This window comes from Gobius niger (assembly GCF_951799975.1).
Source record: "Gobius niger genome assembly, chromosome: 6".
NCBI lineage: Eukaryota > Metazoa > Chordata > Actinopteri > Gobiiformes > Gobiidae > Gobius > Gobius niger.
This window is the reverse complement of record NC_136857.1, coordinates 25,163,641-25,178,073: the sequence shown is the minus strand read 5'-3', so window position 1 is coordinate 25,178,073 and position 14,433 is coordinate 25,163,641. Positions and strand designations below refer to the sequence as shown.

General features: G+C 42.3%; 1 protein-coding gene across 4 annotated transcripts in view; it reads right to left on the bottom strand.

The window, feature by feature from the left end:
* kazna (kazrin, periplakin interacting protein a) overlaps positions 1-14,433 on the bottom strand; it is a 310,954-nt gene that overhangs the window by 25,306 nt on the left and 271,215 nt on the right. For 2 of the 4 annotated variants that reach the window (XM_079558004.1, XM_079558005.1), the window contains exons 6-8: positions 5,424-5,560; positions 4,424-4,594; positions 503-692 (exon numbers count right to left, since the gene is read on the bottom strand). In XM_079558004.1, the coding sequence (XP_079414130.1) occupies positions 503-692; positions 4,424-4,594; positions 5,424-5,560 (498 nt within the window). Of the gene's footprint in view, positions 1-502; positions 693-2,754; positions 2,881-4,423; positions 4,595-5,423; positions 5,561-14,433 lie in introns of all 4 variants that reach the window. The other 2 variants (XM_079558002.1, XM_079558003.1) reach the window with 2 other exon arrangements.

Genomic DNA, 14,433 nt, shown 5'->3' with positions numbered 1-14,433 from the left:
GGGTGTATTTTGTCGACATGCTACACAGGGGATTTTAAGCATCTTATTTTCTCTTTGAACAAACCAGTTTTAAGTAAAAAAAAAAAAGATAAAATAAAGGAAAAGCCATAATGCAAGTAAAATGTATTTTCAGAAAATGGCCTTTGAAATAACGATTTCCCATATCTACCAATGGAGAACCAGCGCTTTAGGTGTGAACCAACACTTAAAAACCTTAATGTGGCGATCAGGCAATTTCTTTGTTTCCAGATCAAGGTGCATAATGCAAAGAAAGCAAACTGGCCCAAAACCTGAAAACTGAAAACATTTAGTTTTGCCTGCAGTGTCTCCCCTTAGTCCCTTTGGTTCTGTGATTGTGTTTATTTACTTCATATTGGTCAATAATTACGTTTACTCATAGTTTTAGTTACCAAATTGTAAAAATCAAATCTCTTAGTCGACAAAATGAACACTGACACCATACAGGACAAAGGGACAAAGTTAAGTGGTGATATAGGGTTACCTTGTCTGTCGATGGGGTGTCCAGTGTGCACGTATAGGGTCTGTTGGCTCTGTCGTATAGCAGCGGTCAGGGGGAGGTCGGCCTGCATCACCCACTCCTGGTTGTTCCCGTTGACCACCGCCTCTGTGGGCATGGCCAGGGAGTGCCTCTTAGGGACGTCCTTGGTTAAAGTGGCTAGGGACTGCTTAGCCTGGACACACAAAATGACAAGTTACAAATAGGTTCTGGACAGGACGCGGTGGTGGGTTGTCAGTATTGCACCACAAAAGAGGTCTCTAATAAAGCCTGTCATGCGCTTTGGCCCACCACTCATTCAGTAAATAGTCAAGACTGGAAACAAAATAGGAATTCTCAAGACACACAGGTACATTAATAAGAAAAGCTTGAATTATTGAAACAGCTGGACACCTCTTGACCTAAGCGGATGTTTTGGGACTAACTAATATTTGTTTAAAGTGACTCACAGTCACCAGGCAAACTGTGCCAAGTTGTAGATGAATCAAAGTTTGATCAATCAAAACAGCTGGACACGTCTTCATTCAAATGGCGTATGTTTTGATTAATCAAATCACTTCTTCAGAGTTGATCACATAACATCATCTGTTTGAGTCAAGGTGTCCAGTTGCTATGATAAGCTTGCTTTGAAAACAAAAAACTTCTTATGAACAGATTTAAACCCTTGACTTAAATCCTTGATATAAACTAATGAAAGCATAAAGTGCTATGAATCTTAAAGGAACAGGCCGCCATTTTTGCAGACTGAGATATGTTCTTACCTGAACTTAGATGAGTTGATGCGTTACTGTCTGGTCTTTACGCGTGCGCTCAGACACGCAAAAAAAGACCAAAGATCATGTTAGGATTTAGCCTCTTCACCTCTCCACTATGGGGCCAAACGGGGTGAAGTTAGACCAAGCTCTTCCATGTTTTCCCTATTTAAATACGGTTATGAGTCACGATCCAAATAGAGTTAGACAAATAAAAAAAAAGGTACTATATTGTAAGGCGTAAGAACACCTTTGGAGCACTTCGACATCCGCGCAGTAAAGTCATCACTCCTAGAGAATTCTGAAGATATGTAACATACTCAGATCGTGTAACTACTCATGTATCCGTAAACGTGGAAGAGCTTGGTCGCTACTAACTTTTCCCCGTTTGGCCCCATAGAGGAGAGGAGCAGATGCTAAATGCTAACAACATCTTAAGTCTTTTTGCAGGACCGAGCGCACGCACAAAGACCAGACAGGTACGCATCAGCTCGTCTATGCTCAGGTAAGAACATATCTCAGCATGGAAAAACGGTGACCTGTTCCTTTAATAGTATTAATTGGGATCATTGATCCTTAAAATAGGGCGACGCCTCTATGTTAGTATGATGTTGAAAACAGCCATGCTCACATTAACTTTGTATATATTTCATTCAAAATGGTTCAGTACTAATGGCTGTTTGTTGGCGTTGACTTCATCCATGCATTCTCTGTGGAAGATGCAGAATAAGGCAGGTTCCCACACTAAAAAGCCAAATGCTTTATATCTTCACTAATCTGCAATCTTTTATCTATGACCAAGTGCTTTTGAAATATTGCCATCCGAAGAAGTAACATCAGAATATTTGCATCAGAAACTTGCTGCGTACGTTGATACTATCAGATGCGTCAACCTGCAAATCGTACATCTATAAACTAATGGAAAAGCCACTCCTTCCTACAAGAGCTCCTTATCCATTTTTCTATCTTTAGTGTCGCATGCTCGTCCCTTGCGATGCCCATGGAAATCTGTTACAAATGCTGAAAAATGCACGAGGCGCTTCTGTTTGGATCCACTGGGGCTCTGTCAGCGCAAGAATAATGGAGCTTTTATACAAGTGTTTTGACTGCGTCGCCTTGTCACAATTCAATTCCTTTTAGATGGCAGCAACAATGGGGAAAGCGCCTTGGGAGACGCGTTGTGCTTCTTACAAAAGTTTTTTTTGTTGTTTATGTGTTATTTTCCATTCCGCTGTTTTCGTTAATTTCCGTCACGCCGCGCAGGCCGCAGATGATCACAATGTCACGGCAATTTACCTATCACAAGTGCTGGCACCAATCAAGGCCTTTGTCATGCAAAACCCGGCATGCTCCAGGGGTGAAATTACCAGCGACTTTTCCTCGCAAGCGCTTTTGTGTCGATGTTGTAAGGGCGTCGGGTTGGCTGAGGTTAGTAACACACCAAAAGAAATCTAGGGTAGGGGCTCAGTGTTAGATCATACACACCAGAAAGGGAGTTGTCTGGGGAGTGGGAGGCCGTAAACTTTGGGCTCGTCTTACCACGGTGTACCTAGGAGAGCAGTCTCGGTCCGACAGGCGCCACTCCATTCTCTGATTGACACAGTTACTCATCTGGGGGCGAGATGCGGCGCAATTGTGGGCATTTTTTAGACAAGTTACTGAGTGTCATTTGGTACCATTGTGTCTGTGGCAAAAACTGTATGCATTTGTGGGGGGGAAAAAATAGGAAATGAAGACTAGATGTTGGCTGCATTGGTCTGCACTACAAAAAGTAAATATCAAGCATTGGCTTAAATGACTTGAATTGAGGAAATGTATCTTGTTTTGAGTGGTTTTCACTCATTTAGACACTTTTCCTGATCGGATCAAGTTTACTTTGCTTGTTTGAGGACATTTCAGACCAGTTCTAGGGTAAATCTCGCTTGAAATAAGAAAGTAAAACTGCCAATGAGATAAGACCAATTTTCTTACCCCATTGGCAAAGAAAATGACCTGAAATAAGGACGAAATGTATCGAAACGTGTCAGAAACATCTCAGAACAAGTGAAATATTCTAGGACAAATGCCCAAGAACTTCTTAACTTGTCAAAACAACTAAAACGTGGATTATTATGCTCAAATTGAGATGTTTATACTGATCTAGTTAAATACTTTTTGCAGTGTGGTGCAGCAATATAGAAAGAGGGATGCCAGCGCTTTGCCTGGCAACTGAATAATGTTATTGAATGATACAAATAAGGCCAAGGACTGTGAATAAGCACTATAAGACATGTTGTTTTTATCACACTGTATGATTTAACCTTTGCAAATAGTGAATGGTCTCAATTGAAACAAACTTTTCAATCCAGCTATGCTAATTGTTATACATCACAAAAAGATATTTCTAGGAAGAATCTCGCATTCTTTCTCAACAGCCCAAACCTTCTGGGTTATTCATTTGCAATATTTTACGTCCAGAGCTATTTGCAATACAATATAATTTGTTGACGACCAGTACAGCAGAATAAGCTTGCATGCAAACAACACAGCTAATGCTATAACAGTAGCCTAATTAATGCTAACATTACACATAGAAATAAAAATGAGAAGCAGCGTTCGATCCTAATGTATGAGGACAGTTAGCAAGTCGGCTAGTCCGTTAGCTTGCTCAATGTATTTTTCGCATAGCCGTTAGCATTAGCCACAAAACATCATAGATTATGGACGATCCAGATGTTTTTAGCTGTTGTAAACCCATCGACCACATGTAGGCCAAAGCCTAGTTAGAAATCATGAATGAATGTACAGACCTTTTTTTCACTACATACAAATGAGTGTATAAAAGTGTCCTCTGAGCAAAATGCTAACACAAGTTCAGTTAAGTTTGTGCTTTTTGTAGGTCGGATGCATATCTAGGGTTATCTTATAATATGTTAATGATACAGAAACCACAGAATTTATATAAATGCCATGAAAAGGACAAAACATAATAATGGGGAATAATGGAAACAACTTCTGACAACAGCAGACAGGGGTTTCAGGCTCCAGAAGTACATTTCTCATTTACCTCCATCAAAGACTTCAACACAATAATTGGGTAAATGGAAAATGTATTGCCGGAACCTGGCGCCTTTGCCCTCTGCTGCACTCCATGGACTGACTGCTCTCCTCTCACCATGGCCAGCTCCGCCTCCAGCTCCTTGGTGCGGTTCTCCTTCAGGTCGAGCTGAGATCTGAGCAGGGCCGTGTGCTCCGTGGCCTCCTTGGTCAGCCTCCTCAAGTCCCACTTCTCTCGCTCCAACATGTCCTTCTCTTTCGCCAGTGTCTTCACCGCGTCCTCGCTCTCCTGGAAGACACATACATCCTCAAGGAAGGGCTCCACACAAAGAGTAGCGGAGGATTTACAACACAGTGCTTTTTAGACTTGAATAATAAGTAGTACGTTTTAAGTATCAATAGTCTTAGAGCAACAGGTTCAGCAACACTTTGTGCCCAAAGAATGGCAAGAGCGTCCATCTAGTGGCCACCCTCCGTCCGCACCTCTCCACGAAATCTGTGCCTTGTACTGTAGATCTCACCTGCTGTGGGAATCTGTGCACGCAAACCCAACTCGTGTCATGCCCTCCCCACACCTCCATTCAACCATAAAAGCTAATACAAAGTGCGTTAGGACTGAGATTTGCCTAAGGGCGCAGCTTTAAACCCCATGACAGAGCAATAAAATAATGAAAAGTCAACATCTGTCGCCACGCCCTGTCCTCTCCCTGCCCAAATAAGGAACTGTTGAATCCAATTCTTTTCATGGTCATCTCTGTATAATTTAAAATGAAAGAAAAGTGTCGCTTTTCCCCTTGACTCCAGTCTTTGCGAAGTGTGCGCAGGAGATCAGTTTTATAAATCCCACGTACGGCGCAGAAAGAAGGTTATGCCATATGTAAGGAGTGAGCAGGCTTTATAAATGAGGCCCCAGGTTATTCCATAAATTGATTTCCTTGATGTTTTGGCACCGCAGCTCTAGTTTTGTAGCAACACAACCTGGAATGTTCCCCAGTGTGGCTCTCAAGTAAAACTACTGGGTACTCCACCAATAGTCAAATATTGGTCAATAGTTTTAAATAAGAAACAAGCTTTACTCAATTTCCACAAGGTTCATTCTGTAGCAAATGGCCTTGTACCTTCCTGTGCTGTTCGTAGTTGCGGATGAAGTCTCGTAGCTGCTCCTCTCGGCTCTCCAGCGTGGCGTACAGCTGTTGCATCTGATTCACCAGGTCCGCCTTCTCTGCCTTCAGACGCTTTCGGTCCGACTTCATGGCTGAAACAGACAGAGAAGACGTATCGTTAAGCACATTCATGAACAAGGTCAGGGTCTCATATTCACGGGTGGCAAGAGAAGTGGAGAGAGAAACCTCAAGTAGGAGTAAAAAAGTAGAATGAGATAAAAAAAAAAAAGTACTCCAAGAAGCACAGTTCGTTCACTTGAGTAAAAGTAGCTGTGCGTCGAAGGAAGGAAGCAAAAGTTCCCGGATGTTGCTCCCATCTTTCACATCCCTGCAATTATTTTCCTCATACAGTCACTTATGTTCCTATTTACGTAGACTGTGGGTGTGATATCGCGGCTGACAGGGCTGAATCACACTTAAGGTAGCGTCACTACATCTGCCACACTGGATCCTTACTAAGTACTAAACCAGGACTAAACCCAAGACCGATGTAGGCCAGCTGTGAACCGGGACTCAACCCGGGGTTAGAACTAGCCTAAACCAGGACATAAAGTCTTCCTAAGGCTTCATTATCTGCTTCCCGCTCCTCTGTCACACTCTGTCTAATCCGGGCCCACGCAGCGCCTTTGGGAACAAGCTTATTCACAAATCACAGTTTATCTACACTGCTGCTTTCTCTCCACCGCTGAAACAAGTCGTCTTCTGCTAACAGCGCGCTATAGGGTTCACACGGTCTCATTTCGTAACCGGCTCTCTTGTAGCAGCACAGTATTTGGATTCAAAGTGCCACAATTCTATCGGTAAACACAAAACATAGCACTCCTGGATCTAAAGGCTGAGGACTTCATACTTTTTGCTCTGTTTTGTTTGGCCGATGTGGAGTAAAATACTGTTATTAAACACATTTTAGTCATATCTGTTGAAAAGGACAGCAGTGCTTGCTTATGGCTTGGAGAAAATGCCCTCAGTGAAGGGCATTTTAATACTGTGGTTAATATTGAAACTGCTATTCTGTGCTTCTCCTATTCCACACTTTCTTGGTTTTTCCTCTTTTCTATCGGATGGAGCCACCTGTGAGTGATTAATGAACCCACATCACGGTCTTAATCACACATCAGATTTAACAGGAGTCTGGGGAGTATATGCTCAGGCAAAGCGCTAATGGAATGGACGTCACTCTCTTACGATCGCAACATAGGCGCACCTGCTCCTTCACAACGACCATGTGAAGGACCGTCTCTGGACGGTTCAATTCACAGTGGGATAAATACAGCTCTCTGTCCTGAGAGAGCGTGAATAGAAGAATAGAAGTTGCGAGGCTGCAGCGCGATGGAGTTTTGGAGAAATTAGCACGAGTTGAGGGAGAATGCGGAAAGGGGAGAGCATTATAAAACCAGATGTACTCGAGTCCTATGGATTTTTATGGCGACATTCTATAAGGAGCTTTAATATATCTACGGACGACGTTGGCGTCAGAAGTGTTTTGACGGTGGCTCCCCCACCGTCAAAACACTTCTGACGCCAATAGGGGGGGGACACATTTCAAGAAAGCGGTCCTTGTGCTTCAGTTTGGTCTTCAGTCAGCCATCCCAACGATTAGCCTTTATCACCGGTTTACAGAGCCATGTTCACATTTCAGCTCGCTCTGAGGTGATGGTAGCAGAGCCGCATAAACATAGCTACGCAATGCGGCGTGGAGCGACGTGATACTGGCCATACTGCCGATAATAATGCCAAAAAAAAAAAAAATGTATGGAAAATGAGTTGCTGGTCAGATTTAATTGTTTGCCCTTGGGCCGCCTATCGAATAGGCCCAGTCTAAACTTTAAAGCAGTACTAAGTAACTCGTGCCCCAAGAGGCCAAAGAGTGCAGTGTCGTAGCAGGTTGCAGTGCTACGACACTTGTCCGTGAGAGTAAACACTAGGCTGACAGAAAAGGCTGTGGCTGTAGGCTGTGAGGCAACTCCTGTTGTGATATTGGGCTATACAAAACCATTGATTGATTGATTGACTGACTGTAAAGACAAAGGTAGAGAGGGATAATGTACATCCAATTACACAATGGAGATTATTTTTTTCACTCAAACTTGGCTGTAAATACTGTTTAAATGGCGCTAGCCCGCAGTTAGCTTTGCCCGTTAGCCTGTTAGCTTCTTCTTCGTGATTCTATTAGTGTGTATTGCGCCTCCGACCCGTAGGCAGCGAAGTTGCAATTGTGGTTTTCTGGCCAGAGACACCAAGGGCAGATGAAAGACCCCCCAATCATCCCATTAACACTTGTATTACTTAGCACTGCTTTAAGTAAATGTAAAGTCAATGAAAATTCACGTTGTGAAAGTGGAGGGGACCAAGCAACCACTTTTGAAAAAATGGGGGGGATATGTTCCCCTCACAATGAAAGATTCCGACGCCCATGACGGACGAGCTTATTGGAGCGTCAAGAGGGACGAATAAGAAGGAGGTTTCAAGTTTTTCAATTTTAGGCACTTTATAGATAAAAAAACAAAATTGCCTATATTTTCAGCGACAAAATCTAAATAATGGATGGAGCCGGATTGAATTCATGTTTGTTTGTTTTTTAATTTTGTTAAGTGAAAAAATATATATAAAATTTAAATTCAATTTCAACGCTCAATAAATGAGGCTCAATAAATCTTAACCCCCACCTGAATCCAGCACATTTTCTCCAGTTAGGGCCGACCTCACCCAAATCTAAAAGGACTGGAGAGGGCAAAAGACCAGTGTAACGTCTCACTTGAAAGGTAAGACCTACAAAACTGATCTTTATTCTTGCGTTGTTGCCGTGTTGTCGTCACTTTTTTACTTTTTTGTTACTTTTTTTGCTGCTGTTTTGTCACATTTTGGCCACTTTTTCCATCGCCTTCTTGTCATTGTTTTTGTGGCTCCTCTAATGTTTTCGTCTCGTTTTGTGTGGCTATTTTGATGCTTTTTTCAAGAAAGTTTTAGAATTAGGTGACGACAAACCAGAGGAGCTTCTTGCCTGGAGCTTGCAGCCTGTAGACCAGTGTAGCACCTCATTTGAAAGCTAAGACCTGCAAAACTATAAGCTTCTTCTTTGTTTTTGCTACCACATTTTAGTCGTTGTTTTTTTTTATCACGCTTTCATTGCTTATTTGTCACGTTTTCACCTTTACATACTGAGAAATGTTCTTACCAGAGCTTAGACGAGTTGATGCGTACCTGTCTGGTCTTTGTGCGTGCGCTCAGTCACACGCAACGACCAAAGATTCCTCTCCTATATTCCTATAGCTCCAAACGGGGGTGAAGTTGGAAGCTACCACACTCTTCCACGGGCACGCACAAAGACCAGACAGGTACGCATCAACTCGTCTAAGCTCAGGTAAGAACATATCTCAGAATTGAAAAACCTGTTCCTTTAAGGCGGGGGTTAAGAAGTTCAAAGTCTGACATTAAAACTAAGATAAGGGAGAAAACTATAGCTAAAAAAAATCTCAAAGTGGACCACCCCGTGAGAAATCGATGTTTTCACCTGCCGTGTCTCGCCTTGAATGAATCTTACCATCACTAACGCTTTGCTTTATTTTTAAATCAATACTGTATTTTCCCCATTTTTGTTAATGCGCTCTGGTATTGACGGAGAATCTAAAGTTGGAACATTTTGACTGTGCTCAAATCTAGCCATTGAAGGCACCAGACAAAGAAAAAAACAACTCTCATGTGTTTTTCTTTTTACAAAACACTCTAAAGGAAATGCTAAAAAAGAAGTAGTAAATTTGCACAAACAAGAGCTCCCCCAAATTGAGGAAACAGCCCACACCTGCTGCAGAGGCGAGAGAGAGGAGCGCTCAAGGCGGTCTTTAGAGATGAGCCAAGTCCCTGTGGCGCTAACATCCTGCACCTGTGAACGCTTGGCACTGTTCAGGCTCTTCCTGGTCCAACACAAGGAAGCTACTTACAAGGATCAGGAAAAAAAAAAAGAAAAGTAAAGAAGAAGAAGAAGCCTCTGGCCACAGTGTGCATGTGACGAATGTAAATGTTCTGAGGAGCAGAGTTGAATCGTGTGCACATAAATCTAACTGAAGACACGCAAAGACTTCAGGGACTCCTTAACAAGAGCTTGACTGGTGGTCGAGGGGCCGCGTATTGAAGTGTATACAGAATAGGGGGGGCCACGGATCGGTGGTCAATGCAGCCAAACATTCAACTGAGAGTACTATCTGTACTGTTACAGTCCATATAAACAGTTTGTTCTTATAAGGCCATGACCAGAGCAGTATCAGGCACAATTATCATTTCATTTTTTGAATCCATGAGTCTCACCATATAAAACATATACAACATTTCTTATTACAGCATTTAAACTCTTACCCTCCGCCTTAACCGAGCGCATTATCTCCAGCTGTACCCGAATCTACAGCTTCTCAACTGGAGACTTTACAACCTATAGGCCAGTGTAGCGCCTCATTTGAAAGCTAAGACCTACATAACTGATTGGAACTTTTTTGTTGACGTGTTTTCGTCACTTTTACATCGCATTCTGGGTCACTTTTGTGGCTTTTTCATCACTCTTTTGCAGTGTTTTTGTTGCTTTTTTATTGTGTTGTTGTTCCTCATTGTGTTTTTGTTGCTCTATTCCCACTTTTTGTTGTGTTTTCATCCTCTTTTTCCTCACTGTTTTGACACTTTTTTTTTTAAAGATGCTTTGAATTTTGGGTAATGCTGAACTGGAGAAACTGTGCTCGGTTTGGGTGGGGGTAAGAGATTAATGTGGCCACATTATTCTGCACAAACAGCAGACTGACACTTTCAGTAGAATCCTGAGAGCATTGTTGTATGCTACTTGCAGCTTATGGAATGTAGCTTTTGTGTAGCAGCACTAGAGCCGGGGATAAAATTTATTTGATTTAAAATTTAGTTGGTATGAGAAATTGATTCATATATTAAAAAAAAGTGTTCGTGTTTCAGTTAGAGAAAGAGTTTGCCTTTGCCATTTTGCATATGTTGATAATAATAATAATAATGCATCGGTTTTATATAGCGCTTTTCTGGACACTCAAAGACGCTTTACATTGCACTATTCGTTCACTCCATACCCGGTTGTGGTAAGCTACTATTGTAGCCACAGCTGCCCTGGGGTAGACTGACGGAAGCGAGGCAACCAGTCTGCGCCATCGGCCCCTCCGACCACCACCAACCACTCACTCACTCACTACATTCGCTAGGCTTCCTGGTGTTTCCAAACGGTCTCCCATCCAAGTACCGACCAGGCCCTTCCCTGCTTAGCTTCCAAGGTCTGACGGGATTGGGCAGAGCAAAGGTGGTATGACCACTGATGCACATTAATTAAATACACCAAATATATATATTCAAAATATATGAACAGTTCACAATTATTTTGTTTTAAATGGGCGGGGGGGAAATTGAATCGAATTGTAAATCGAGTTTTTTAGTTTTAAAAAAAATTGGAGATTTTCAAATGGCAGATTTTCAGGAATGGCAAATGTGATGTCAGTTATGCTTCCCTCACACGGATCTCACACATATTTTTAGAAACTAAAGGTCTTGACTTTCAAATGAGGTATCACACTGGCATGTAGCTGTAAGCTCTCCTGTCAATGCACTTTGAGATTTGGATATAAATAATTGTCAGGTAAACAAAGCTATTTTAACAGTTTCTGTACACAAACGTCATAGAATAAGCATCGCAAGGGGTGAGTTTTGTCTCTTTTTTCGCACCTTAAAGGGGGGGTATTATGCAAATCGATGTTTTCAAGCTTTACATCATGTTATTATGTCATTCCCTCAGTAAAAACATGCCTGAAGTGTTGCCTTGGCACATTCACGTGTTTTTGAGTAATCTGTAAAAACTCTGATGGCGGCCATTTTAGGAATAGCTTTGCTTGACTCCTCCTAGGAACGCCCCCACCTCCTGGAGACGCCTCCGAGCTTTCGTCACCAGCCGAGTAACCAACCACTGCTCCTCAGCAGAGCCCCCTCCCCACTGATGCCACAGACAGCGTGTGGAGGGGGCGTGTCGGAAAGAGTCAGAGGTTCTTAAAGAGACAGAGGCCTATTTCAAGACATTCGCTACAGCCATTTTGAGAGAGACATTTTATACAAGGCAGTTATTCTAATTTACTGCATTTACAGACCAACAGAAGGTTTCGTCATCATTGTGGTGTGCTATAGACTGGTGCTATGTGATTGAGAAAAGAATAATACCCCCTCTTTAAAGGAACTTGAACATTTTATGTGGAAAAAAAAAGTTATATTAGATATTTATGGGTATAGATATTTGTGGGTATAGTGACTTAGCGTCTGTATGAGTGGTCAGCATGACACCTTTACTTTCCATCACAGTGGTCTCTACAACGCTCCAGGATCATTTATTTGGAAGGTTTTCACTGCTGACCCTCTCACCAGAAAACCTACAAAACAACTGATCCTGGAGTGTTGCCACTGTGATGGAAAGTAAAGGCATCATGCTGACCACTCATTTCATTTCATTTATTAATTTATTTGAATGGGACAGTGCATATTAATAAACAGACAACTAGTGCTGTAAATATGCCGGATTTAGCTCAAGGCTAATTTCCATCCGCATCCATACAGCCACTGAGTCACTACAAGGTCAAATACGCACAAATATAAACTTCTTTTTGTCCTGCATAAAATGTTGCATAATGCACCTTTAAGATTTTCGGAATGGGACCAGAGCCAACAGTGAGTGTGAGTCTGGAAGTCGGCGACTCTCCACTGTTCCCTCGGAGTGAAGAACCGCAGTATGGACTTTTCTCAAATGTGATGTTCCCTATTGTAAGCAGAAACCTGACTGGAAATGTTTGGTATTGATGGTGTGCTCTAAAATGTGCCTTAAATGCATGATCATTTCTTTTTCCTTGTCCATTGCAGTTTGTATTCACCCAAATATGCATGAAGTGCTTTATCATCCAGCTCCAGGCTCATACTGTATGACCAACCATGCTCTCCGAATCTTTCTTTTGGCCTTTTTTAAATTCGGCTAAACTGCAAAATGATACCAACACCTTCCTTTGTCGCTGTTAAGAATCCTCTGCCAAATGAAAAATAAAACATGCTGGCCACTGTGGACTGCAGCCCGTTTGGTGATTCACACTTGAGCGTCACTGTGAAAAAACAAACAGTGACTTTGTTTGCCGGTCATTCCATTGGGGTTAAAAGTATCAAAGGAACAGCAGGCTGAAGGACGATGTGATGGAGGTCTTTTGTAAGTTATGTAGATTGAAAATTCATGTGACCAGCAACAGAAATATTATTTTTAAGAAAGTTTGCAACCTGGTCCATATTTCCCAAAACTTGTAAAGTCCCTTTATTGTCATACAGCTTTTCTTTCCCAAAGCTTTTCTTCTCTTTCTTCGTCATTCATTCATTACTTCAACCATTGTGAAGCAGAACAAAGGGTGTATGAGTTCCATCACGTTGCAATACAACGTTTAGCTTCTAAACATTGAGCAAAAATCTGACATTTTTGCATAGTGTCTATCTTTTGGACTAATATTTAACATGTCTTAGAAGAACTTCCTTCCTGTTCATTTTTACCAGCAAGGTTTATGTTTTGAACCCTGAAGAACAACATACGCTGACAATCCCTCGCACAATGCAGTGCAGAGGAAATGGATGTTCATTCTAGTGATGCAGGATGTGGACCAAGATGTAAATAATAATAATAATAATAATAATAATAATAATAATAATAATAATAATAATAATAATAATAATAATAATAATAATAATAATAATAATGATGATGCATCAGTTTTATTTAGTGCTTTTCTGGACAGATGAAAACTCAAAAGGTTGACAGGCTGTAGTAATCCTTCAGTAATAAATAATAATAATCTCTGGGTTTTCTATAGCTTTTGACAAACAGATTGCACCACAATAGGGACTGGCATAAGTGTCTTTGTGAACAGGACTTTTCCCCAAAGCGCCCGCTCTCCTCGTCCTCTGATATTCGCTTCCAGATTTTATTTTTACCAATGACTGCACATTCATTCATCAACATGCTTTCTGCGTTCATACACTGCGGTATTTAAAACTGTCCGAAGAAAAGATAAAGTCCCTGTGACATCCCTGTCAGACGCTCAATGGAGGACGTACGCTAGCGGTGCCCTGCACGGAGGGAGAGGGAGAGAGGGAGGCGGAGCCTGCAGCATGTGAGCTGACGGCGTCGCTCTGTGTCATGTGTAGTTCCACCTGGCCTCTTTCTTGTCCACTCCTGCGGACACTTCGCTATTGTGTGAAGCCCAATGGGTGAGGAACGCGCTTCTGTTTGGTCCTTATGGCGAGGAGCTGACATTGGGGGCCAGGGGCGACTCAAAGAGACACGCTGGTGTAGGTGAAATATTTTAACCCCGCTAGTTTTTGTACATTGACTGGCTCCAAAGCCTGTCAATCAAGCTCTGGAGCTCTGTGGAGGCTCCGCCCGCTCCTTGAGTGCAGGGCTTCCTGCCTTTTTGCACTTTTAAGGAACCGGCTGCGTGGAAGGAGCGGCCATTAAAGGTAAAAAAAAAGGCAAAACGACTTTTTGGAGCTTTTAACCATGTTGTTTTGCTATTTCCTTATCAAAAACACCCCCAGAGTGGTTTTTGACTTAATTCCCGCAGTTCTCAGCAATCCTCCTGAAACCTGCTCTCTGAGCAGCTGCTCCGCCCTCTGCTGGTGAACGCCTGACTTGCTCCGTTGTGTCGTCACAGCGGAACGGAAGTGCTCGGCGTCTGTGATGTAATGCCTTACGGCCTGATTTCAATTTGTAAAACATCTTTCATCATTATTTCTGTCGTAAGGAAGGAAGAAAGGGAAAAAAAGGAAGTGCCCAAGGCATCCGCGCTGCCCCTGCAGAGAAAACAAAAGCACCCCCTGAGCGTCTATACAGATGTCAAGTTTGCACCGAAAGTTGTGAAGAAGGAGCTCTTTCTAACCTACTCTGGACACGCCTGTTCTT